Below are 27,939 nucleotides of genomic sequence, written 5' to 3'. Positions count from 1 at the left end.
AGAATATTTGACTTCAGATTGTGGAGCATAAGAATGGTCATACTGGTTTAGGGTCACTCCAAGTATGCAGTTGTGTTCCTGACCATCCTGGGTGGTAATAATTGATGGACCTATCTTCTGTGAACTTATCCAATTCATTTTCCCATTTGTTTTGGCTGCCACTTGCACGTTAAGCAGATGTGAGGAGTTCTCTGAAATAAGATCATTAAGTGGCAACAGCTAAAAGAGACCCCTATCATTTTGTTTATGTAGTTGGCATTGTATTTTCCCCATGCATTCTTTTGCATTAATCAACATTGAATTTCATATGCCATTTTTCCTAGTCATACAGTTCTGTGCGATCCTGTGACAAATGCACTGTTGTATTCACACCTTACACACCATAGTAATAATCTTTGTACAAAGTGTGCCTTTAAAGTATCATTTGAAAATTCATAATTTTCTGGTAATATTTGGTCTGGTAAAATGTGTGGCAACATGTGAAGTTAATAAGATTGCTCTGTGTAATGATGTGTGATGGTCTGGACTAGGCCCCAACGCCTCCGACAGGAGGCTAGAGGCCTTGCCGCCACCAATCCCAGCTGGAGGAGCAGAGCAGAGGTCCTCCAGACGCTATTAGAGTGGCTGTCTCTGTGGCAGCCAATCAGGACCCAGCAGAAGGGTATAAAAGAAGCTGCAGGGTTGGGGCCTAACCAGTTCCCTTTAGGAGCTCCACCCAGGTCTGTACCCTGACTGGGAGATCAGCACTGCGGCTAGCTCTTAGTGTGAGCTGAGCCTAGATTTGGGTAAAACCCAGACCCAGTGGCCAAAGACTAGCCTCAAGCAGAGACTTACTAGTACCGTGAACAGGGCTAGTGAGGCCCTGGTTCCAGGACTTTGAGGGCAACCGGACAACCTGGCAAGGATCCTGCACAGCACCCCTTGTCTGCAGCAGAGCGCTCACCAGCGGGCAGACCTATTACATGATAACAGTTTGTTCAAGTTACAGTGTTAGGGTAACTCCATATGAGGTAGCAAGTTAAGTGCATATTATTCCCTTGAAGGAATAATGGAGTCAGTACATTTGCAATGTCCAGGAAAGGGCTGGTGACAGAGGACATATATTTCTGAGGGGAAATCTGAGACCAATGTTGTGGTCACCTGATACTAAACTTGAAGGTTAGTAGGTGCCAAGGTGTGGCTGGCTGGCTGTAGCACACACGGATGTAGCTGAGAATACTTACATGAGGGAATGCTGTTCAGAAAAGGGCAACAAAAATGATTAGGGGTTTGGAATGGGTCCCATATGAAGAGAGATTAAAAATACTTGGATTTTTCAGCTTAGAAAAGAGGAGACTAAGGGGGAATGTGTTAGAGGTCCATTAGATCATAATGTCTGGAAAAAGTGAATAAGGAAAAGTTATTTGCTTATTCCCACAGTATAAGGACTAGGGGTCACCAAATGAAATTAATAGGCAGAGGTTTAAAACAAACAAAAGGAAGTTTTTCTTCATTCAGTGCACAGTCAACCTATGGAACTCCTTGCTAGAGGATGTGGTGAAGGCTAGGACTTTAACAGGGTTCAAAAAAGAGCTAGGTAGGCTATTGGCTTTTTCAATGGCTATTAGCCAGGATGGGTAGGAATGGTGTCCCTAGCATCAGTTTGTCTAGGTGACAGGAGAGGGATCATGTGAAGATTGTGTTGTATTTCCTCCCTGTGGGGCATCTGTTATTGGCCACTGTTGGCAGACAGGATACTGGGCTAGATGGACCTTTGGTCTGACCCAGTATAGCCGTTATTATGTACCCTTCAGTTATTTCTTTTCCAAACTGGAAAGTCCAAGTCTTGTTAATTTCTCCTCATATGGAAGCTGTTCCTTAAGGCAATCGTGTCTGTTGCTCTTTCTGTACCTTTTCCAAATCCAGTGTATCTTTTTTAGAAGGGGTGACCATATCTGCATATAGTATTCAAGATGTGAGCATACAATGACTTTATATAAAGGCAATATGATATTTTATGTCTTATCTACTCCTTTCCTGATGTTTCCCAAGTTCTGTTAGTTTCTTCATTTTTAGGCTGCCACTGCACATTGAGCAGATGTTTTCTAAGCACTATCCACAATGATTCCAAGATCTCTTTCTTGAGTGGTAACAACTATTTTAGACCATCATTTTTGTATGTATTGTTGGGGTTATATTTTTCTATGTACCTTAGTTGGCGTTTCTCAGCACTGAATTCCATCTGCCTTTGTGTTGCCCAGTCACTCAGTTTTGTGAGATCCCTTTGTAACTCTTTGCAGTCAGCTTTGGACTTAACTATTTTGAGAAATTTTGTAACCTTGCTGTTTTGTAACCTGTTCAAGAACGTTATTTTATAAATAATACCATCTACATGTTTTGTTAGTCTATAAAGTTTTACCAGGTGATTTGTTGTTTAAGTTTATCCTGTACAGACTAACTCCGCTACCCCCTGAAGAAATGTATAAGTTTAACAGTACTGGTCCAGTGCAAATCCCAGCATCACAACAGTCATTTCTGCTTTTTTTCCCCTTTATCTTTTAAGTGGAGTGCTGAGCATTATTTTCAAGATGATCTAATGATCCTTCAGTTGCTTGAATGACGAGTCTTCTGTTGTTCTTAATCACCCTGCCTCCCCCTTGTTATAAAAAACTCCTTGTTGCAAAGGCAAAGATGCAAACAGTTCAAACTCTGTTGCACTTAAGAACTTCCTTTGGAGCCAGGGCATGCAACTTTAAGCAGACCTCAAGTATAAAATCCAGGGGTTCAAACTTCAGGGGCATGCTGTTGCCCCCCATTCCCTTTTAAATGATGCAATTGGCAGCAAGGCAAAGGAAAGGGCACCATAGGTTACAGGGCAGAGGTGGTACAGCTGCTCATTTGTCTGGATTGTACCCTGGTGTGTCTCAGGTCCCTTTTGATCTCTTTCCAGTCAGGTTTGGATTTAACTATTTTGAGTTACTTTGTATTTTCTGCAAACTTTGTTGCCTGTTTTTTAGCCCCTCTTGCAGATCATTTATAAATACGTTGAAGAGCATTGTTCCCAGTGTTGAACCTTGGATACACTGTTTACTTCTCTCCACTGTGAAAACTTACCGTTAATTCCTACCTTTTGTTTCCTATATTTTAACCACTATGGCAAGGTACCCCCTCAAGCCCCTTGTCCTGGGACACCTTCTGGTTCTGGGACACATTCTGGTCCACAGATCAGCCAGAGACTCTTTCCGGTGTGCTCACCTGTGCCTTTTATTCTCAGCCCTCTTCCCCTCCTCCCCCATTTACAGAGCTTTGGGTTACAGCAAACTCAGCCAGCTTCTCCTTCTGCCTGGGGAAGCACACTCAGACATACCCTGGCTCCTTGCTCCTCCCCCTTTACTTCCCCTCTGGTTGCCTTTTACAGCCCTCTGGCTAATTCGGTCCACAGCTGCTTCCAATAGCCTTTCAGGCCTGGGCTTGCTCAGTCATCTGCAATTGGTCTTTTCAGCCAGACTGCAGTGGCAGAGCTCTGACTTAGCCAGCAGTCTGTCATACTACTTAGGGGTCCATTCCTGCCTACCTCGCTTAAGAACCTTTAGTGGTATCTAACTGCCAGATATGATCTAGGGATTTACAAAATTAAATGTAGACACTTTGTTTGAGGAGAGGTAAATCGTAGTGTCTAGAAGGAGCAAACTTTTTTAGTAGTGTAAAATGTCAACATTTCTGCACCACTGTAAACCTTTCAGGAGTTTGATTTTCATGAATGCTTCCAAGTTTCACTGCTTGGTTACAACATCAGACATCAAAATACAGAAGTGTCATAGCTAGGGCCCTACCAAATTCACAATCATGGGAAGGTGCAGGTGGTGGTGATTTCAGTACCTATCTCCCTTTCAGATAGACTGTCAGACTCATCATGAGGCTCACTTCTTTTCTATGGCCTGGATTTCTCTTTGTCTCTCACCTTCTGGTCTCCTTCTTCTATAGAATATGTTGAAATTCACCAATTTCATGACCATAGGATTTGAAAATGGGTAAATTTCATGGTTTCAGCTGTTACAAAACTGAAATTTCAGGTTTTAACTGTGGGATCCCAATCCAAAAGGAGATGGGGGAGGGAGGGTCACAAACCTGTCTTAAGGTGGTCAGGGGACTGCTGCCTTCAGAGCTAGACTTTGAAGGCAGCAATGGCAGAGCTTCCTATAGCCACAGGAGGTTCCAAGAGGTAGAGGTGGGTCTGATCTCTACTAGGGATATAAGAGAGTAGTCGATTAGTTGACCACCCAATAAGCTTAAGCTTACGGTGTAGTTTAGTCAGCTACTCACATTCTTCCCCCTTCCCCTTGCTGCCTCTATATCAGCAAATGGGGGCAAGCATGAGGGGAGCCTGTTTAAACTGGTTCCCTCAGCACTGTCTGTTCTCTATCAGAGGCGGGTGGGTGGGAGAGGACAGGGCTGGAGAGGCTGCTTTGGCAGCAGTCCCTGGCCATGGGGGGTCCCAGGAGGAAGGTAGGACTCCCTGTGGACAGGGGCTGTTGCCCCCGAAGAAGCCTCTGTTCGTGGCCACGTGTCATGGCCAGGGGCTGCTTTGTGGGCAGCAGCCCCTGTCTGTGGGAATCCCAGGGGCTGCTCCTGGCTAGGCAGGCAGCCTTGCTCAGTCTCACCATGTACTGGGAGCAAATCCTGATGTGGCTCTGCAATTTCAAAGTCAGTAGGAGCTGGGCAGTCTGCCCCCCTCTCCTCTGGCTCCTACTGACTTTGCATTTTAAATTGAAGAGCCACAGTGGGGTTTGGTGCCCAACCTGGCACGAGCCAGGAATAAGTGGGGCTGCCTGCCCCATTAAGTAATATAGTAGATGATAAAAATTCTATTGACTACTCAATTACTAAAATAACCTAAATTTAACATCCCTAATCTCTACTGTGCTGCTGGGAGCACCTAGCTGCTAGTCCTGGCCATCTTAGGAGGGAAAATATTTGCACACTGCAGTTGTTCAGAAAGCTCTGCATCTGTTCCCCCATACTTGTCTCTCTCCTTCCCCTGCCCAGTCACAGCTAAGGATCCCTCTTTGATGATGTGCTTCTAGCAGCACAGGGAAGATAACATCCAATTCCACAAGTCTCCGCCAGCTGCAGGAACCTTAGGCTGCTGCCAAGTCCAAAACAATGTCCTGCAGCACAGGGTGGCACTTGGAGGTGGGCCTGGTCTGGTTCCCTCCCTCCCACATCACCAGAGCATTTTGCAATGGAAGAACAGGTTGTGTCCATCCCCTACCCAGTTGGAGCTAGGAAGCCCCCTTTGATGGTGCACTCCTAGGAATCAGGAGACATCAGATGTCACAGGGAAGGGCTTATTTCACAATCTGTGCTGTGCCTTTCACAGCTGTGAAATTAGTAGCACGCTCTAGTAGCTAGAAAATTGCTTACTTTCTCGTTTTTACCATATAAAACAGATCAATTGGAATATAAATTTTGTACTTCTGTATAGTATATAGTGCAGTATAAGCATGTCATATGCAATTTTAGTTTGTACATACTTTGCTAGTGCTTTTTACATAGACTGTTGTAAAACTAGACTGATATCTAGATGAGTTGATGTACTGTTTGGAAGATCTCTATGTACAACCAGAGGTTGTGCCCTTGGTTAAGAGTGACTGATGTAAATGATGTATCAGGAGTTTAAATCTAATGCCAATCTGTGTATTAGGAGTAGTGACATAAAATATTACTGTTTTTATATAGCTTAACTTTTCATTTGAAATCTCTCAGCTGTCCATTTACAGGAATCTGCTCTAAAGGCTCTAGAGCAGGTGGCTGCATCTACTGAAGAAAAGAAGAACACTGACTGCGCGCAAATAGGTGAATTGATCCCTGCTCTTCCATTTGAAGAGCAGGGATCAACTAAACAAGGATCAGTATCAATTGATTCTACAGGAGGAGGTGACCAAGAGTTGAGAGAAGAGAGAGAGAAATCCAGGTCAGAGAAAAGAAGTGAGCCTCATGATGAGCTTGATAGCCTATCTGAAAGAGAAACAAGTATGGGGAAACATCACCACTTGCATCTTTCCAGTTGCCATGAATGTTTTGAACTTGAAAACAGCACTATTGAATCAGTCCGATTTGCTTCATCGGAAAATATTCCAGACCTTCCAGATGATTGCAGTGCCAGTGTGGATGAGGTTATTGATGGTGGTCTGGCAAGAGAACTAAAAAGGGTAAACCTCACTGGGAAGCCTCCCAATGTTTTAATTTATGTAGGTTCTGACCCTATGAAAATCAAATTTGAAAAGATAAAATCAGTTATCAAGGAGTGTATTGATACAAATAGCTACACGATCTACCAGCTGGTTGAGGAACAGGTTCTGAAAGCTCCCTGGCTTGATAACTCGCTGTTGTTGGTTATTGCCACAGAGGAACCGATTTCTGAGGAGAATCACAAACAGTTCCTGACCTACTTGTCAAAAGGTGGGAAGATTTTAGGACTTTCTGCCTTGTTCACATTTGGCACTATACAGATAAGGAGCAAAAGTGAACTGAAGAAGACCATCCAAGAATTAGTATTCTATAAAGCAGACAACAGTGAAATTAAATTAAACTTTCTGACGAGTGGCAATGTTTTTGAGGAAGACGTTAAAGGAAACTTCAGAACAGTGAAGTCATTGAGTCACTTAAATAATACAGATGAAGATATGATCATTGTTCAACTGCCATATGGAGACTGCGGAGGAGAAGCTATTCTGTGTCAGGTACTGTATGTAAGAAGAGCTAAGTGCCTTATTGTCATAGTATACTGTACTTATTTTGGTGTTTCCCGGGGTTTCAACTGACTTCCATTATAAGTTCATTTTTGTTGCTTCTCTGCAGTACTCATAAAGACTACCTGTCTCAAATTCAGTAGGCTAGGCAAAGAGCTGAGGCACAGTTTTTCTACCTAGTTTGAAGTTGTGTACAGAGGATTCTTCAATTATGGGATTCAAGTCATTAAAGTAGGAAAAATAGCATTTTGCCTTTTGTAGTGAAATAGGAGAGAGATACAAATATTGTTTACTGGGCTCATCTTACTGAATTCTGGTACAGAGAACCAAATAAAACAAACACAAGAATATAAACTTTAGAAATAGGCAATCTTTACCGTAATTTTAATTGTAGGATAAATTGAGGGGTGGGGTGAGGTTTCTGGACTTACGTATCAGTGTTTATTCTTCAGATAATCATCTTCATCTTGCAGTTACTTAGTTCAGAAAATGTCATCAGGATTTCTCCAAGGTGCTTTTCCCTCATCCACAGAATGTACAGATGAAATTCCTTTCATACTCACTGAGCTCAAGGCAAATCCCCCCCATTCCTTGCTTATACTAGCTGTCAGATTTGCCGTTAGCAATTTAATCTGTCACCTTCCCATATGCCTTTTTTGTAGTTTTCTCACCTAAATGTATGGAAAAACAAATTTTGGGGGAAGTTCTGGAGTATCTTAGGTATGCAATGATCATGTTCCTCTTCAAAGCCACACCGATTTGCCAGTGTTACTCTTGAGTGTCACTGCCAAAAGACTATAGCATCGTGGGAAAACTTGGTTTTGTTATAGTTTTGTATAACAGCTTCTGCCACCCATGTGTGAGTACTTGAACTAGAAAATTGATTAGGCACTGCTGCTATTAATTTCTTTCAAGTTGCATGGTAAAACCTCCTTTTCTGTAGTATTTAAATTGACCTTCTCCTCTAATAAAATTTAATACTGCAGTGGGTTTCCTGAGAAAAAGGGCAAGGTGGAGAAATTTCAGAAATCAGATTAAAAGGATTAGAATAACAGTTATGATTTTTACATTAGTTCCAGTCTGCATCTGGAAAAGGTGTATTGTTGTTCTTTCCAGGGCTATATTTATAAGAGTATTTGTAGTGTCATCAGCCAGTGAATATTCCAAGTCACAGGGTAGTTATTTCATCTTCTGCACTAGACCAATTACATAACATTCCCTCTTGAATTCAATACATTTGTGTGGCTGAATTATAGAAGAGTAGATAATGCATATTATAGCAAAAATAAAATGTGCAAAAATGTATTAAAGTACAGTACAAGTAATTGCTATGCCACTAGCATTTAAATATATTTGCACATAGTGGAATAAAACAAATGTAGCAGAACAATATACATGTATTAAACTTCTTGGAACTTACGTGAGATACAGTGTATAATGTATAGGTGGACCAGTCTGGACTCTGTATTTCAGCTGTGCTCCTGATGGCTTGTTGACTTAATGTGCAGGAAAGCAGTATGTGAATGTACAGCACTCTAGTTTGCTTACATACTAAATCTCTATGTGGATCCTAAAAGTGTCATGGCTAGCTTTCATTTATTGGCTCTTCAGAAATACTATTTAGTAATATTTCAAAGTACAACAACAGAACAACTATTAGCATGTGGTACCAGGGTCCACATGACTAGTTAGTGAACAACAGGGGACAGTGCTGTATATTTACAGCTTGGTTTGCTGTTTGCAGATTGTGGAGACAAGCCTCCATAGTTCACCTCTACTTTGAAGAGTGAATCTTTATAAAATAGTACTGTAGGTTTCTCTGGTAGGGTTCCAGTACAGTTCAAAAATAAAAAGATTTTTGTTATGCTCAATCCTGTGATTTAACTGCATGACTCAGCCTAGGTTCTTTCTGCCTTGTTCCTCACTGCCAATAAATATTCTGCAATCAGAACTGAATTTCCCTGGTTCATGAGCCAGACTAGAATCCAGAGCAGCCTCATTTATGTAGTGATAATAGTAGTAAAAAGTAGCAAAAACTTTTAGTCACTAAGTGGATATGGACTCCAAATAAGTGCAGGAGTCAGACCAGCTGATTAAGAGTAGGTTGTAAGTGACTAGTCGACTATCCGATGAGCAAATGCTTATCGGATAGTTGAGTTGACTAGTGACTTAAAGTCAGTTCTCCCCCAGTACAGTTTCTGTGGGGAGAAGCGTCAGGGCCGCAGTGGGGAACCGGTGGTACTTCCACCTCTCAAAAGCAGAAGCATTGTGAGGTGCCTGGTGCAAGCTAGGGACTCAAACAGCCCTTCTGGGGCTCTTGTATATTTCAAAATCAGGGAGCGTGGGGGCGAGTGGGGGATTGCTTGAGTCCCCTGCTGGTCGTGCTCCCCGCGGCACTTTTGCCTCGGAAATGTAGCAGGAACTGGCAAGGCTCTTGCTATATTTCAAAAGTGAAGGCTCCTTTATCTGCTAATTCAGGGGTCTCCAATCTTTTTGAGCATGAGATATCTTTGAGTTTAACTGCAATTCAAGATCTACTTCAAATGTAAATACCCTTGCCCCACCTCCTTCCCATCCCTCCTCCAAAGCCCTGCCCCTGTTCACTCCATTCTCCCTCTTTTGCCCATCCTCACTCACTTTCATCAGGGGCAGCGGGATGAGGTGCAGGCTCTGGTCTTGGATTAAGGGATCTGGAGTGTAAGGGACTCTGAGCTGCTCTTGGGGCAGGCAGTTGGGATGTAGGAGGGGGTTCTAGGTGCAAGCTTTGGAATAGTATTTGGATGCAGAGTAGTTGGGGCTAGGACAAGGACTTGGGATGCAGGAGGGGGTTCATGACTAGGGTAGGAGTTTGGATGTGGGGCCCAGGAGGGTTGGTGATGCAGTGGGGTTAAGGCAGGCTAAACCCTGCCTTGGCCCACTCTCTGAAGCAGCCAGCAATCTCCCTCCCAAGTCCTGTTGTGCCCTCTCTCTGCTCTGTGGAGATAGGATACAGGGTGGGAGAGGGAGCACCCTGACATCAGCACTCTCTCCTCTCCCTCCCCTGCCCTGCACAGAAAGCAGGAGGCTCCCAGGGGAAGGGGCAGCTCCAAGGCAAAGGGCAGGAGATGAGCAGCATTGGAGGGAGGAGCAGCTGAAGTGCTGCGCTTGATATCCTATTGGCCAAACCAGTCAGGATCACCTGTCAGAGGCTCCAAGATCTACCAGTAGATCCCGATATACAGGTTGGTGACCGCTGCACTAATTGAATAGTACATGCAAATTACATTGACTATTTGATTAGCTGATTAATCTAAATTTAACATCCTTAATTCAGAGAGGGGCATTTTACATGCTTTTCAGAGAAGAACGATAATTTACCTATAGCTTTAGTTGTCTCCTTGGAAGTTAAGGATTCATTAATCTGTACTAGTACAGGTAGTGCAACCTTGGAACTGGACTGGTCCCAAACAAGGGAGTTTGCCGGAAAAGGGAAGGCTAGGGCTTTCTGGGGAACCCTTACCTGCTCCCCTCCTGGCTGCTAACCCCGAGACACTGGTTGGGCTGTGCTCCTATCCCCCCACCTCTCCCCAATGGCTGCTGGCCACCAGATTCGCAGTCTACAGCTGCTGGGGTTTTCTGGTCTTGGGGCTCTCTGGTCCAGCAACATCTTGAACCAGAGATGTTCAACCTCTATTTGCTACACCGTGGATTTATGTCTAACAGTCATTTAAGATGTCAAAACTCTACTCCATTAATATGTCATATTTGTCATCATATAAAATATACCCTTACTTCTAACACACAAGTCACACTGAATTTTACATGGCTCTTATACTCAATTCAGCTAGTAGTAAATTAATAGACAAAAAACCATTTTTAGGGCTGTTTTGCTTTTATCTATGTCAGCTGCTGTCTTTCATATTAGTGACTTCTTTCTCTTTATTTTTTTTTACCTTCCCAGATATACCTGGAGATGGATATTTCTTCGACTACACAAACCCAAGAAGACTTTAATTTACTCAAAATGAACAATGTCAAGAGATATGAAGTTCTTAAGGAGATCCTGACATTGCTTGGCCTGAGTTGTGAATTAAGTGAAGTTCCTTCACTAACTCCTGTTTATTTGCTGTCTCCTAATGAGGTGAGGTTTTTACTTAAATTGCAGACATAAGAGTCAAACTAAGTAGCTTGTCACATGATTTCAAAAAAGCAAAATTATCTTTTTATAGTTGTGGGGTACAAAGGGCTGCCAAATTTTTAGGGCCAATTAGTTTTAAAGTTACTAAAAGTTTGTCTACAGAGCTCTGAGAGTGTTAGGGATGTGGTTTATCATTTTAGGGATGTGGTTTATACTACTTTAGTCACATGGTGTTCCTCACCATGCCTTATGAGTTACCTTTATTAAAATAAGAACAGATATAATGTCCTAGTGAGTGGGCCAATTTTTGATGGAAGCATTCTTCTTTAGGTAAGTCAATAACGGATTTTCAGAACTAGTATTTGTGTTCTGTTTTAATGAGCTTTTGGTAGGACATTGCTGAACTGAGAAGAAAACTGTATCTGGTTAAACAAAGCACACAAGATCTTTTATAGGGGAAAAGGCAGTACGCTGCCTTTATTGAAAATACAACAGTTGAATATGCTTTTCAATCACTCACACACAAACACCTTGCGCACACACTATCCCGCCAGAAAATGTTATAGTTACCAGTACAGATTCTGTATCAGTCTAGTGGCCAGCTAGATTGAACAAAGAGGGGGAGCAGGGCCTTTGTTGGTTGATCGATCCAATGCTCTTCTGGAGTTGGTGGCAAGACGAACCCAAAGTTCCATAGCAAAGCACCCTGCTTTTATAATCCTTTTCTCTGTTGAAATCAATGGATTCCGCTCTGTCAGCCTGTGACCGGAATGTTATCTTGTTGATGTCAGTTGTTCCCAAACATCTCTTAAAGGCTCATCCTGTAATCAGTCGTCTTTTGGGGGTACCAGCTTTACTTCAAGGCTCGTCAATCTGCCACTCTGCCAATCACTCCTTATTACGGGTACGCATTTTTGACGCCGGGTTGTCTGTAGTCTGGTCTTTGCCCACACTCAACCTCCCTCTTTGGCCATCTGGTTCTGAGCAATAACTTTTGCACCTTATCTCGACACATTCATTCCCTTCTCACACATATAAGCAATGTTACAAGGGCTCTCAAGGTTATACAGCACAACATCAACATCTGCATTGGCAAGACAAAGAGGCGCTGTAAATCAGGCAATTAAGGCCTCAGTCTTCAACATCCTTTTAATCTCATTAACACAATATCAAAGCTATCTTTTTACTTAGGCCCATTTACTAAACTCGCAAAACTTTAGAACAAAGAAATAAACATTTAACTAAAAGGACTTAATTTAATAAAATATTAAATGTATATTAATATATATCTTATATTGCTATATTATTGCTACATTACTATATTACTAAACTTAAAATACAAATATAAGAAGAATAAAACTTTCAGTTCCAACAAAACCAACTGGGAGGGGGCAGAAGTGCACTTGACCATATGGAGATGGGTTAGTAGTTAGATGTCATCGATCTTAGTGAAGTTCAAATCTGGACTTGTAGCTTATCACGATAAAAATACTAAGAAATCTTTATTGGATTGGATTAGTTCAAAGGTCAAGCAAAATTACAGCGATACTGATGATAAATTTTTGAGGAAGAAATTAGGAAATAGCACACTCCTACTTTGGTTACACATGCTTTTCTTGTCCATTTCATGGGCTTGGGCAGGTCTTTGATTAGCAAATACAACAGTTTAAATCTTTATACTTGATGGCCTAATTGGACAGGTTAGGTGTTAAATGTCACTTAATTGAATAGTCGAGTAACTTCATGAATTCTTATCAGTTATTCGACTATTCTATAGTCCCCAGGGACACAGTTGGTAGCCAGCATGATCCGTCCCCACTACCAAGGAGTCCCCTGCCTCTCGACGCCGCTGCCTCTGTTGTGTGGGGTGCCAGTTGTCCTCGTGGACCGGCTGCCTGTTGTCCTATGCTGCTTCCTCATACAGACACAGCAGTGTGGGGTGGCAGTAGCCCCTGTCCTGTGAGAGGGAGGTCTGAGCGCCCAGACCCGGTGCAAGCCAAAACCGAGCTGGGTTGCCTGCTTGCCTGTCTCCTAATACACTTTGAATGCAGAGCCACGGTAGGGGTAGGTCCTGGACTTGTCGCAAGCCAGGACTGAGCTGGCCTGCTGGCTAGCCTGCTAAAAATTTTACTGGGAGAGTGGGGTGGGAATGCATGTAGTCTATAGCATTAGCCTGTAAGCTTTTGCTTATCAGTTGATTGACTACACTATTAAAGGACTTAACAGATATGGGTTGCTTAATGGAGGTGGCCTTCTTTAAAAAATAAATTCATGAATTTAAAAATAATAAAACAGAACTATACTGAGGTGTTTTGTGGGAAGGGTGTGTTTTGAGTTCATCTTAAGACAGGACTGGAAAATTTAGTTGATCTAGCCCAGTATTCTGTTTGCTGACAGTGGCCAATACCAGATGCCCCAGAGGGAGGGAACACAACAGGTAATCCTCACGTAATCCCTCTCCTGTCACCCATTTACAGACAAAACTGAGGCTAGGGACACCATTCCTATCCGTTCTACCCATCTTGGCTAATAGCCATTGATGAATCTAATCTCCAAGAATCTATCTAGCTCTTTTTTGAACTCTGTTGAAGTCCTAGTTTTCACCACACCATCTGGCAAGGAGTTCTGCAGGTTGACTGTGCACTGAGTGAAGAAAAACTTCCCTTTGTTTGATTTAAACCTGCTGCCTATTAATTTCATTTGGTGACCTCTAGTTCTTATATTGTGGGAATAAGTAAATAAATACATTCCCTTATTCACTTTTTCCACATCAGTCATAATAAACAAAACTCTTTTGTTTAAATACTTAAATTTAAAAGTGCTTAAGAAAAAAACAACCTCATCTGTAAACTCTATTGCTTTTTTAAGATACAAGAGGTAAAATGATCATGGAAATGTCAAGGAATTTCATATTCCATTTCTAGCTGTGCTTTTTAAAAAGACTGTAGAGGTAATACAGGTTGGACCTGCCAGGTCTGGCACTCTTGGCACCTTACAAGGGATTTTGCTGGTCATTTCTGGGCCCCCGGCCCGGCTGCTGGCAGCTGCCAGCCTCCCCACAGGCTCCTCCTCTACCACTACCCCACTGCCATGCTGGGCTCCCAGCCCCACCAGCTCTGCCACGACTGACCGGTGGCTTCTGTCCTCACCATACCTGTTGCGGGAACCCACAACCTCGGTGCTGCCTCCCAGCCCACCGTAGCTGACTGCTGCCCTGCTGCCAGAGCTGGCAGACTGCTGCCCCACCGGACCCCACTGGCATTCCAGGCTCAACTGGACTTCCACGGCAGGGCTTATGTTCTCAGTTATCTGTTCAAATCCATTGTGTTTCAGGCTTTTAGTTGGATCTGCTTCAGTGACTAATCAAAACAATATTTAAAAATTTAAAACTTCAGGTTACAGTATGGCATGTCTATGATGGCTTGCAGTTTGGAGTAAGGGCATGAATGGCAATACCCATCTAAATACTGCTTTACAACTCCTCTCTGTGAGTGTAAACATCAAAGCTCCTGAGTTTGCACTGATATAGTCTCCTTCATTTTACTTCATTGTGAATTAGAATCTGTTAATTTGTGCATGCAGCATCCACACAGGGGATTGATCAGTGCAGCACTTCGTTATGTGCAACTTCTTATGCCCTGTTAGTCCAAAGAGTGGAACTGTGTAGTTTTGTCTTCAGTCTACTCTTCCTTGCATAAAGTCCAGCACAGTGTGACCTCAGTATTTATCATGACCTCTGGGGACTGCTGAAAGCATCACATTAAAATAGCTATCAATCTCTGTGATCTGGGAAAACTGGAGGCAGTTCAGACCTGTTCATTTAGTTTTTAACTGAAGTATCTCACCACAAGGTGTCACTTCTGAGCTGGATTTACACACAGAGTAGTTAGAATCAACATTGTGAAATTAGGGAGAATAAGGTTCTTGCGTGATGTATTGTGCATAGGTGTACACATGTTCACAGTGGCAAAACATTTAATATTTAACTTTCTTTAATTGTAAAAAGCATTGAATATCACAAGAATTCAGAAGGTGTGCAATATCAAAATACAGAGAAACTAACAGAGTCCATCTTTATTAAGCATCCCCCTTTTGTATGCAATTATCCAAATGTGGAACTGGATTGTACTTACGAAGACTACTTTAAGTAAACTAATTTTTGTTGATCTATTGTGTATTGATCTGAGAATGATTTGTTATAATCAAAAAGAGAATTTGGAAAAGCTCCGATGAGCATGATTATTTCTTCTAGCTAGGAAAACAAGTGGTAATTTCTTTTTAGTGGTCAGTAACGAACTTATGGTGTATTTTTACAAAGTGAGAGACATTCCTCCTTAGATTTGCATAGTATTAGGTATTCATGGTTACTTGTATGTCACGTGTTTCACAATACTCGCAAAAGTATATAGAACTTTTTGGAGATATGTTATTTTGGTATATGTTTGTGTAATTTGGAAAAAAGTAAAATGAGTTTGAGCATCGCTACATTATATGTAGCAATTACCAAAAATTCTGTTCATGATACTGCAAGAATTAAGAAGTTAATAACTTTTTTACCCAAAGTTAGCTCCACATATTCTTAAAGATTTATCTCTGGTGTTAAACTGGTCAGGTGTCAACATATAACACAGTGAGATTCCCTGTAGGTACCTATATTTTTACTGCATTTCAAGGCTTGCTTCAGATAAGTATGTATAGTGTTTCACAACCATCATTCTCCTTTGGTAGTCCTGTTATACTTGATTTTACATGGGAGAACAGAAAATATTAATATAGTTTTTGAGGGTCGTCAAAAATAAAGAAATGTTTTTATCATGCTGAGGTTTGTCTTAGGGCACATCTACATGGCAGGGCTAAAGCCGAAATAAGCTATGCAACTTGAGCTATGTCAGTTGCATAGCTTAAGTCGAAATAGTTTATTTTAGCTTTTGGCACTGTCTACATAGCAGGAAGTCAGAGAGAGCACTTTTCCTCTGTCTTCCCTTACTCTTTGTAAAATGAGGGTTGCAGGAGTCAGAGTAAGAAGTCCTCCAGCTTGACGTTATTTTGACATTATGTCAAATATGTTTGACATAGTGCTTGTAGTATAGATGCGGACTGTGTTATTTCAGAATAAGTGACATTCTGCTGTGTAGACCTAGCCTTAGTCCATTACATCCACAATACATAACTACACTTCGGGGAGTGAATATTCTCTGCTCCTGAGTTTGGAACCCTCCGATAGCGTGCTATTGTGTTGGGCTAAGTCTACTTGCATTCAGCTTGTCTTTGTTGAGATTGCTGTAGGGAATCTAAAAAATAAAATAGAATACACATTGACAATTAATACTGTGATCTATACGGTCTATGTGGGTCTGTTACATGTGTGTACATGATTTTACTGTAATGTAAAGAAAGAAAGAATCCAAAATAGTCATTTCACAACATTCAGAAAGTCATAACTAAAAAAATATCCTTTTGAGTCAGAATTTTATGGTGTTGCCCTTGAACAGATGGTGGCTTTAGATAGGTAGGCTCTATGGCTTTCAAAGAACTCTCTAGAGATCCATAGCAATTCAGCATTGGTTCATGACATCATTCGTGCAAATCTAGGAAAAATGGAATATAGCCCAACTTACAACACTTATTCCCTAGCCTCCACTGTGACCTGTAGCTAATCTATGCATGAAAGATCTGGAAAATAAGAACAGGGTTGTCATTAGGTGGAGTTTTGTGAGATGCTGTCATATTGCCATTATTTAGAAATAAAGGTATTGTCCTATAACAAGAAAGATCAGGATTCAGTTCTCTAAATATATAAATTTCTGCTTACATTGTGCCTCTTCAGCTAAGATAATGTACAGAATTTAAACCAAACAAGATTATAAAATACATACCGAATGAAAAGTAGAAAATCCAATGTTATTGTCTCTATACAGTTGAAATATATTGCTCACAAGAAGCGTACCCATAAGCATTGTCTTTATTTTAAACAAACATTTATGAGTATGTGGATTTGCTGATCATAATGAATGCATTTTTGTCTTTTATGACTCCTACCCATTCTTTGGTAATTGATTTATCCATGCCATAATGAGGTATTGATTTGATTCTTCAAAGACAAATATCAGGTTTTAGATTGTGACAGGAATTTATCATTTTAATCCGTCTTTTATAAAATTGAACCTATCCGGGAAAATGATGATCATGGTTAATAAAAAATTACCAGTGTTCTTTCATTTGTGTGCATATATGCATATGTGTGTGGTGCTGGTTTAAATTCAAAGTTTTACGTGGCATAATGCTTTGTAGTAGTAGTTACTAAGAGATCAATAACGGTTTTGGATTCTGTTGTGTCAATCACTTGAAGGTTCATTTTAAGAAGTAATTTGAGCTCCCTCCAAATGAAGAAAATCCTGAAATTCCAGATGTACTGTGAATGGAATCTGGCATATGGTTGTCTTGTTGGCATACTGCAGGCCTTAAATGAAGGGCTAACTAAATAGCAGCTGTTAGATTAAAGCAAACATTTAAAAGCCATGGTGCAGTGTTTACAACTATAAATATTTGTAAGTGCCTTTTTTAGTTTTTGTGTATATCATTTTCTTAGTATAAACTTGAATACTCAATTATCAGATGTTGAACCAAGGATAATTCTAACAGTGACAACATTACGAGGAAATTAACACTAAATAGCATTGAATGCCGGGTTGTTGGGTTTTTTTTAAGTGTACAAGGCCTTGTCTGTGTGAGCCTTTCAGATCCATTTCCCGCCATTGATAACACCAGATCATCTCTAATACCAGTAACCCCTGTGAAAATGCTAAATTAGGTAGGGTACAGTGGATACAAATGTTTTCATTACTATTGTGTACAGGGCTGCCCTTTACAGGATTAGATGGACTGTTTTCTAATGCCAGTGACTGGTGCCCTGCCTACTTTATTATTCCATTTATTAACACTGAAGCTGCCTCCCTATGCACTTACTCAGTTTTGGCACCTTTCTTGGTAAGGAAGCTTTGTAAGAATAGAAGACTAACAAATTTAGAAGCATATGCACTAAGGGGGGAATGCTGCTACATGTCTGCTGCTGATGTGAGCATAAAAAGCTTTAGTGAAGCAAGAAGAGTGTTTGTTTGTTTAGATTTATCACTGGCAGTGAGACAATTGTAAGCACTTCCGTGAGATCAGTCGCGGGGGTGTTTGATTTATAAGGAGGCTATGTCAATTTGGAATTTGCTATGACGACTGGAATTACTAGCCTCCAATATTCAAAAACTATGATTCAAGCCTCCCAAAATCAGGAATGGATCAACGCAACATGAAACTTTTAAAAAAGAACAAATTTTGCCTTGTTGTTCTGTGCAGTCTCGTATTTGAGCTTTTAGAATACACTTGGGTTACGTTTCCAAGCTTTCCAAGCTTGTGGCTGTGGAGAAACAATTTTTAAAAATGAAACCAAAGTTCTAACTTAATTAGTTAGTTTCTGAAGTCAGAGATTTAAGAAATTAATCAAATATGTAATAAAATGCACAAGTTGGCAACATTGTATTGCTCTATGATGGCCTCTTGGCTTTTTTGAGTTTCTCTAGAAAAGATTTTTCAGCTACAGCAAGAATGCTTAATAAATCATGTCCATTTCAAATATTACAGGCAGTCCCCGAGTTACGTGGATCCGACTTATGTCGGATCCGCACTTACGAATGGGGCTTTCTCGCCCCGGAGCTCTCAGGCAGCGGGACCGCCCAGAGCGCAGCGGTCCCGCCACCTCGAACTCTGGGGCGAGAAAAGCTGCTCCGGGTGCCCCTGGTCTGCTGGGGACCGTCTCCGGCAGACCAGGGACACCTGGAGCAAAGCCGGGGAGGCGGAGGGGTCCCGCGCCTCTGAGGCTTTGCTCTGGCAAAGCCGGGGAGGCGTGGGACTCCGCCGCCGCTGCGGCTTTGCTCCCAGTGTCCCTGGTCTGCTGGAGACGGTCCCCAGCAGACCAGAGGCACCATGAGCAAAGCTGCAGCTTTGCTCCCCGTGTCCCTGGTCTGCTGGGGGGGGGGGCGCAGCTTGTGCGCCCCGCCCCCTGGCAGACCAGGCTTTTGTTGTGGATCCTGGGGTAGAGCAGCTGGGGTGCTGCCGGGTTGGTCCTGCAGGGACCTACCTGGCAGCCCAGCTGTTCTGTCCCAGGCTCCAGATTCAGCTGCTGTTGAAACTGATCAGTGGCTGATTCCAGGAAGCTGGGGGCAGAGCAATTCTGCCTCCAGCTTCCTGTAGTCAGCCTCTGATCAGTTTCAGCAGCAGCGGCTGAATCTGGAGCCTACAAATTCAACTTAAGAACAAATCTATAGTCCCTATCTTGTACGTAACCCGGGGACTGCCTGTATATCTGTATTTCATGGGCGTGTGTAAGTTGGATGCTGTTGGCTCTGAGCTTTCTCAGCTCCTTGTTGTGGTTCTGGCTTTAACTATTGTGTTTGAGAGACCCAGGAGTGAGTATAGAAATAACTAGGCATAAGAAATTTTTCCTACAAAGAAGACTAGAGGCAAATCTGAGGATTAGTAAATGTTGACTATGCATCAGCCCACCGTATAGGTAGGGCCTCACCAAAATGGATCATTCATTTGGTCAATTTTGTGGTCATTGGATTTTAAAAATTTAAATTTCAGGTTGAACCTCTACTCTGGCACTATCGTGCCTTGACCATTGCTGAACCAGAGAATTTGCAGAAGCCTGAGAGGTCAAAATTGTCGAGCAGCATTACTAACACTTCCACTGCTTACTGGGCTCTTAAAAGACTATAGGGGTGGCAGCACTACCTTTGGAGGTAGTCAGCTGGAGAGTGGCGACTACTGGCTGGGAGCACATCTTGGAAGGCAGACCTACCTCCAGCAGCAGCGCAGGAGTAAGGGTGGCAATACCATACCATGGCAAGGGTGGCAGTCCTGCTACCACCTCCTAAAGTAATTTTGTGATCCCTTGCAACTGTCTTTTGGATCAAAACCTCCAATTTGAGAAATACTGGTCTCCACCAGTGAAATCTGTATTGTATAGGGTAAAAGACCAGATTTAATGGAATTCTATGCAACTATTTTTCCTTTGTTCCTTGAAAACTGAGAGAATGTTTTCAGCCAGGAAGGTGGTACGGTCTCAGGTTTTAGCTCTAATGATGATATTTGAAGTTTAAAGTGTACTGGGAAATTTGGAGTTTAATAGGTACGGAGTAGGTATCTATTTTTAAGAAAAGGGGGCAGGAGAGAGAAGAGAATATATGAACTTAAAAATTGCATCATTGGTTTTTTTTAATTAAGAACAAGTTTTTTGGATGTATTCTTATTCCCATTTATTTTAAAGCAAGAAGGGCTGAAGCAGAGAAGCTGAAGTGTGGGGGGCGGGGAAGGAGGTCTTCCTGGACATGTTGGAAAATATACAACTTGGATTACTCGTGCACTTAGAACTACATTGACTGATGGAATGTGGGACTGATGACAGGGGATGGATTACTCCGTAACTATTCTGTTTTGTTGATTTCCTCTGAATCAGCTGGCATGGGGCACTGTCAGAGAACAGGACAGTAGGCTAGATAGACCATTGGTTTGATTCTTATGTACATTGCTGACTATCTTATTTTTTCTTATCTAACTCAGCATTGTGATAAATGAGCATTGTATTTTCCCCTATTTTTTGCGTATCACCTTTTGTGATATATTGAATATATATGGGGGGGGGGGTGATGTTTACAGAATATGGAGGATGTTTTGTCTCTTAACTGAATCTCTTGTACTATTCCTCTGTGCTTGGGAATTTATCTATTTTGTCTTGGATTTTTCAGCTCTGAAATTCAGACCCATCTGTGTTGCTTTTGAATCTCCCAACCTGAGCCCATGAACCCAAATCAATTCTCCCTGGCTCTGAGACTCCTGTTGTGGGTCTTTCTTTACAGTATAGACATACCACTTGGCTCTGGCAAATTCTGTTAGTGTTTGTGAATATGAAATACTAACTTCACTCACATTATATTAAAAAAGTATTGTAAGTATAATAAATTTGATAGAAAACCTTAAACTGAGAGCTGTATATTGTCAATGCCAACAATGTATTTTAGTATTCTTTTAGTTTTTACTAATTCTATCACTGTTTCCCAGACTTTCAGCAAACAATTTTACCTTTAATAAGAAACCTTTTTGCTCATTCTTGCTATAAAAAATATCATAATACTGTAACATTATTTTAACAGAGCTGGTGTTACTAGCTGATCATACCTGATTTGTTGGACAATTAACTAGGGAACAAAAATCTCATTGTGTTTTTTATGCAGTACTGCTAACTTTAAGTGCAACATGCAGGGTATCCAAATGATGTATTAATTGCTTTAGATTTTTATCTTAACTATTTGTTCTTTTAAAAAAGCACGCTAAACAAGTTCTCCACAGTTCTTTAATCATTTATTGATAAATGAACAAGTTTGGAAGGTTAGTATGCTTTATTCCCTGTATACTCCTCACATATTTTTGGTTGTGATGTGTGCATGTACATACACTTGATTTGCAGTATTCAGAAAATAGCAGCTTCACTCTTACTACTAAATAGGTGTCAGTGCTAACGAATTAGTTAAAACTAAACAAAAAATAATTGGAAGTCATGGTGCTTCTTGTAGTCAGACCTCTTACTTTAATGTTACAATACTATCTGTTAGCCTTTCTGTAGTTAAGAATCTCTTCCATTAATTCCTTATTTTTGGATTATTAGATGCCTTATAGATTCATTGCAAGGTAGACTACATGTGTTCTTTTTCCTCACATATTTCCAATTAAAATTGGTTTTAAAATGTATTGCAATGGATTTACCTTTATCACATTGTGCTCTGTGGTATCACAGCACTTGTAGGAATATGCAGTCTCTATTGGTTAATTCCTGAAATACATATATAGGGACTGCTGGATGAAGTTTGAGCATTAATTCTTAATTTCCTTTAATTATCTTTCCTTTCAGTTAAAGTAGTAGTATGAATGTGTTACTTGTCTAAGGCTCTGAACAGAGTTACCTGGACACTCAGTATCTCGTTATTCTTTCACTTCTTATTTTTATTTTCATCTATCTAAAGATGGCGCAAATGTTAAATAAGTGTGCAGTTTTTTAAAAAACATGTTCTTGGTCTAAAATTTTGCATATCACATTAAAATCTAGGATACATTTTTATAAGAGATTTATGAATGCTGGGAGAAAAGGGAGTTTACTAACGGCTGAACTTGCACAGCTGTAATTAAAACTTCCCAAACAAGATTTGAACTGGACTTTGTTGCTTGGCAAAAGACGTATCTAAACTGTGTCAATGTATGATACTTTATTTAGTTAATTGTGCATTTAGCTTATGGATTATTTTCTCCATATAAATGATATGTCTGATTTAAATCTGTATTTAGAATTCCATAAATAAGAAGATTCATGTTGACTTCATATTATTTGTCTGGAAATCCTGGGTGTTTAAATGAGAAATTAATGACTTCTCATTCATTATAATTAAATACAATATCCTAAAATGTCTAAATAAAATTATCTATTATACAATCTATGTTTTACATTCAATTTCCTTTTAATATAAGTATTTTTGATAAATGCAGCCATTTTGGGGTAGTCCACAAAATCTGTTGAAGAGCAAATCAGCCATTGTAACAACATAATGAATGTTGCTCATTCAAATACAGGAGTTCTTAGTTAAATAGACTTTTGGCCTTTCAGAATTGGTATGGTTCTGTTTTATACATAACATGCTATTTTATTATGCATGCACGGTATTAATTTTTTTAAGGTATGCTTTCGGTTCAGGATGGCGTTTACCCTTTGACCTACCCGCTTTCGTACAATAAACAGTTTGTTGATGAGAGCAGCTGCCAAGAAGATTGCTTCCAGACAGTTCTAATGTAGCTGTATGAGAAGAGGAAGACAAAATGTACCTCACAAGGCTAGGTGTTGCTGTATTACCTCTTCTATGCCTCCATTTTATGACAATGGCATATCTTCCGTTTAGAAAATCCATAATGTTCCAGATACCGTAAAAAACAAGGTATTTCTCCAACTTTAGCCCTTACAAGAACCTTGATTTCTATATTTATATTTCTCTATCTAAACATTAGCAAACACCCTTTTCATCTTAATATTCCATGAATTCAATAATTTATGATGTTGTTAATTCTTCATGGTTGGCCTTTTTTCAAAAGCTAGGTATTTCTCATTAGTATGCTGGAAAGAAAGAGGTGGGATAATAACTTCTTTCTTGTACTGATTTTGTATGCATGAATGGTAATATGTATAAGTCTTCCATATAGTTTTGAAATTAAGATGTAGTCTTGAAAAAGATGTCTGGTACAATGATCATACTTGGATATAAATATTTTTATCATCTACTGTAAATGTGTGTAATTAAAACAGTGTAGCATTATAGAGGTCATGAGAGACACTTATAACAGAGTAGTATCAGTCTAGAAAAGCTGTATGCTCATCAGTTCATGTTTGAATGATCGACAGTGGTGGCAAAGTTTTTATCTTATCAGTTGCAGTCTGAACAAGAAAACTTCATTCCTTGAAGCTGTGACTGCTGACACAGCTAAGTTGAGGGCAATCTTTCCCTTTCATTAATAGCTGCTTCCTTACTATCTTTGTTTAATCTCACTGACAGCTCTCTTAAGCAACCTCCTTCAGGAAAAGTCATATTTTTTTAAAAAAAATTAGTCAGCACTTGTCACCTAACCACTGTAGGCTTCTGTCAGAAAAGTGGGGCTGACCAAACACCTGATTAATATATTAACTTTCTACACACAGTCAGTGAATTTTGGGAATTTGATACTGGTCATGAATTTAAGTTAAGCTCCCAACCATGAAAAAAATAACCAATGTGGACTAACCTCACCCAAGACTCAAGCACTTTATTAGAAGCAATAAAATCAAGACAGAAGATCAAGAGTATAGTAAATTTTGTTCAATTCTAATAAACTTACTAGACAATATGCTGAAAAACTGGCAAATTTACATTGAAAAATCTGCAAATTAGTCAGTGAAATAGTCTTGTTACTTTAGACTATTCCCACAAACCAAACAGTAGACATCATTATAAAATATTCCAATACCTATTTTTTAAAGAACAAATTGAGGATTGGAAAAAAATGTGAAAACTTGGTCTTGATACTGGTTAGGTCACCCAGAATAATTGGCTACTTTTTCTCTATTTTAAAACCCGTTGCTAGTTTTGTTGTTTTTCTGTTAAAATAACTCAGATGCTAAAAATAATTGCATTGACCACCAGAGCCCTCAACAAACCAGGTTAATAATACATTAAAATCTGTCAAGCTTCTTATCCCCCTACCCTCACTCCAAGATTTGTTTGATTTTTTTTTTTCAGCTTTGTGTAAACTAGTCCATGTTAGTTCAAAAATTTCTCTAAAATTGGGACACACAAAATTCTTTTAGATTACTTTGTTCACATGTTTCCAGTGGTCTAATGTCATTTTAGACATCTTTATCAGCTGGTCGGGGAAAGCTCATGACACCCGTGTGTTCAGAAACTCTAGCCTCTTTCAGAAGCTAGAGGCTGGCACTTGCTTCCCCTAGTACACCATCAGGGTTGGGAATGTGGACATGCCACCGTGCATTGTGGGCGATGTGGCCTACCCTCTCATGTCGTGGCTAAAGAAGCCATATACTGGACACTTTGACTTCAGCAAGGACAGCCTTGATGCCCACCTGCGCAGGACGTGCATGTAGGCGGAATGCACCTTTGGCATCTTAAGGCATGGTTCAGATGTCTCCTGACCTGCCTGGATGTGGGGGAGCAAAACATCCCCCAGGTGGTGTCAGCATGTTGTGTGCTCCATAACATAGTGGAGAGGAAGGGGGGGATGCATTCCTTCCAGGGTGGGGGGCAGAGGCTGGTAGGGAGGGAAGGGCCTTTGATCAGCCACGCACAGATGCTATCCAGCAGGCCCATCAGGTGGAGGTGTGCATCTGGGAGGCCCTGAGGAAGAGTTTCTCAAAAGGCAACCGGTAATACTCTCCCCAGAGCCTCCCCACTAGGGGCCTGTGCCTTGCTCCTCTGTGCCCTTCCTACAACAACCCCTCCACCATTCTTCCCTGCAGATGCTGTTTATAACCAATAACCTGTTTGGTTATGAAAACAGAACTGTTTGGTGATTTATTTGGGGTAGAAGTAACGGGGGAGGGACCAGGGAGAGAACCTGGAAATGGAGTGTAGGGAGGAGGTGGGGGATGAGAACCTTGGAGGGGGCAGGTGAGGGGAGGGAGAAGGAGAGGCTCAGGGCTGGGAGTGGCATGGGGCTTGGGTGCTTTCTCCATCTTCTGTGTGGCAACCTTGGGGTTGTGGGGTCCAGGGATGCTAGGAACAGGGTCAGGTATGGGAGCGGGTGCAGGGCTGGAGCAGGAGTTGGCTCCGGGTGGGTCAGGAGAGCATGCACAGTCACGCACATGTTGTGTCCCTACTGCAGTAACTCCGTCCATGTCTCTCTCTGCCACTGCATGTCCTCCCAGAGCTTCTGGGCCAGTGTCTCATGCAGGTCCTGGAGTATGAGTACATGCTCCCGCATCAGGTCTTCCTGGGTCCTCTGGTGCCCGTGGCTCCTTTGAGGTCAAGCGGCTGGCTCGGGTGGTGTTTTCCGTCCCCCTGTCACAGCTGGTCCAGCTGGGGACAATAAAGAGAGATGGTCAGTCATCCCTGGAGACACTGTCCCTGAAGCCTTGCCCTCATCTGTGAGCTGAGACCAAGAGTTCCCAGGTCATATGAAGGTGATGTCCTGGGAGCAAGGCCATGTGGGGCCTGGATAGCAGGCCCTTTCTTACAGGGGCCCAGTTGTCCCCAGGGGGCCATGCTTCCCCCTTCTCCCCCCGCCATGTCCCAGAGACAAGCAAGAATGGGAAATTGTTGGCTGCACTGGGATATAATGGGTGTGTGTGTGGGGAGGGGGGGGCCTTGAGATGGCTCGACTTCCATCAGCGTACTCCAGGTCCAACAGTGATATCATCCCAAGGGGAGAGAACTTGTATCCTTGGCCGCTGGGGAATAAGGGATGAGGGTTTTGTGGGGGAGGGTTGGGTGTGCAGTGCACACACCTGCACCTGACAGTGCTGTCCCCAGGACTGGGTGCTGCCTTGAGTGTGCAGGCATGCCCATGTGGCACTCCAGATTGTGTCCTTGTCCCCAGTCTCCTTCTAGTGATGGATCCTGCTGGGCGGGTGTCAGAGGTGTGGCCAGTCTTCTCAGAGTCTGTGAGCAAGAGCACAGGGTGCTCAGGTGCTGTCTCCTGAGGCTGTGTGGCATAGACTGACGCTGCATGTGCATCCATGTGCACGGACTTCAACGCAATCCCCAAGCCTAGAAGGCCGAGCGACGATCACACTCCAGCCCCTTAGTGCCTGCCACGCCCATCCTGTCTGTGTGGGAAAACTATGACCACTCAACTAATGTTCCCTCCCTGGCCTTGGAGGTTGTCTGGGACACATCCAGGCTCTAGGGCTCCAGGGTGAGCATGGTTATGGTGTTGGCAGTGTCAGGGTCCTCCTGCTCCTCCTCATCCCTGGCTGGGACCCCCGAGTAGGTGATGGGTGTCTCCAGCCCTGAGGGGTGGGGAAAGGGCTGTACCGGCCCCCAGGATGCAGTGCAGGTCTTCATAACGGGGGCAGGCATAGGGTTCTGCCCCGGAGTGCTTTTTCACCCTGGCATAGGCCTGGTGGAGCTCCTTTATCTTGCTTCGCATCTGCTTCTGGTTCCTGATGTGGGCATTGGTGGCCAGGCTGTTGGCCATGTGGTAGTATCTGTCAGCATTGCAGTCTGAGCAGAAAGACTGGAAGTTTTCCTCCTCGCCCCACACCTCGATTAGGGCCAGGATCTCCACTCCAGACTAGGGAAGTAAAGGATTAGTTAACTACTCGATAACCAAATGCTTATCAGATAGCAGGATAGTTGACTAATTGTTCCCACCTCCTTGCTGCCTCTATCAGATACAGGCAGCAAGGAAGGAGGGAGGGGGGGTACTTATAAGCTGCAGTGCCACACAGATTCCAGGGACTCTGTGCAGCATTTCAAAGCGGCTTGGAGCCTGGGATCAGCTGGGGATCCCCATGCTGACCCCGGGTTTAGTGTGCGCTGCCGCTTTGAAATGTCCGGTGGAGCCTGGGATCTGCTGGTGAATTCCAGCTGATCCCGGGCTCCTTGTAGAGTGCAAGCTTTGAAATGTACAAGAGTCCCCTCTTGTACATTTCAAAGGGAGAGTGCTTATCGACTAATTGAGTAGTCGATGGAAATTCCTGGGAGCTGTCAGACTGCTCCCTGGGATGGGCAGGGGACTCTTGAGGGGCTTGAGTGTCAGCAAGAGTCCACACGTGCCTTGTCCACACATGCCCTTTTCCAAAATAGCTATTTCAGAAGAGACGTTATTCCTCATGCAGTGAGGTTTACCAAAGTCGGAATAAGTCATTGGTTATTTCAATTTTATTTAGAAATAATGGAATTGCTGTGTAGATGCTCGCATTATTATTCCGGAATAATGATGCAGTGTAGGCACACCCTAAAACTAGTCCAAAATATATACCAATGACGTATACGTTGAACTGTCTGCTTAGTCTCAGAGGCTGAATAATTTTCACATTGGCTGAGTAATTTTTCCCAATGACATGTAAGGCTAGATCAGTACTGCTTTTTTTTTTTTGAGGACCCCCCCCCCCCCCAACATGCTAAATGTAACTGGCTATGGAGTGTCCTTGTTTGATTACAGAAAAGAAGAATGTGGGGGCTTTTTAAGCATCTGTACTTAAATGAATTGTGATGAGAAGAGTAAAAGGGTACTCACCAGAACAAAGCCAGTGTGTGGCAGGACCAGATGGGGTGGTCATAGTGGCCCAAAATGTACCCAGGAGTAGAGGGTGTATTATTCTCCATGGACCTTGGTAAGAATTCTGTTTTGAGCTAGCAACATCCACCTGCCCACCCATGGGATCAGAGTAGGACTAATCATCAGTGGGCATTATCCTACTTGCCTTATTATGGTGGAGTAGGGAAGGAATTTTTCCAACTCTGAGAGATTGGGTGGATTCTTCTCTCCCCCCCCCCTCCCGCCCCCGCC

At 42.1% G+C, this 27,939-nt stretch overlaps 1 protein-coding gene across 6 annotated transcripts in view; it reads left to right on the top strand.

The window, feature by feature from the left end:
• The window catches only part of HLCS (holocarboxylase synthetase), a 203,228-nt gene that overhangs the window by 31,984 nt on the left and 143,305 nt on the right, over positions 1 to 27,939 (top strand). For all 6 annotated transcript variants that reach the window (XM_075911737.2, XM_006125992.5, XM_006125991.5 and 3 more), the window contains 2 exons: positions 5,746 to 6,722; positions 10,672 to 10,851. In XM_075911737.2, the coding sequence (XP_075767852.2) occupies positions 5,746 to 6,722; positions 10,672 to 10,851 (1,157 nt within the window). The remainder of the gene's footprint in view (positions 1 to 5,745; positions 6,723 to 10,671; positions 10,852 to 27,939) is intronic.

The sequence above is a fragment of the Pelodiscus sinensis genome, chromosome 1 (genome assembly GCF_052426305.1).
Source record: "Pelodiscus sinensis isolate ZL-2025 chromosome 1, ASM5242630v1, whole genome shotgun sequence".
Taxonomy (NCBI): Eukaryota; Metazoa; Chordata; order Testudines; family Trionychidae; genus Pelodiscus; species Pelodiscus sinensis.
The sequence above is the reverse complement of the archived record's forward strand: the minus strand, read 5'-3'. Positions and strand labels throughout refer to the sequence as shown.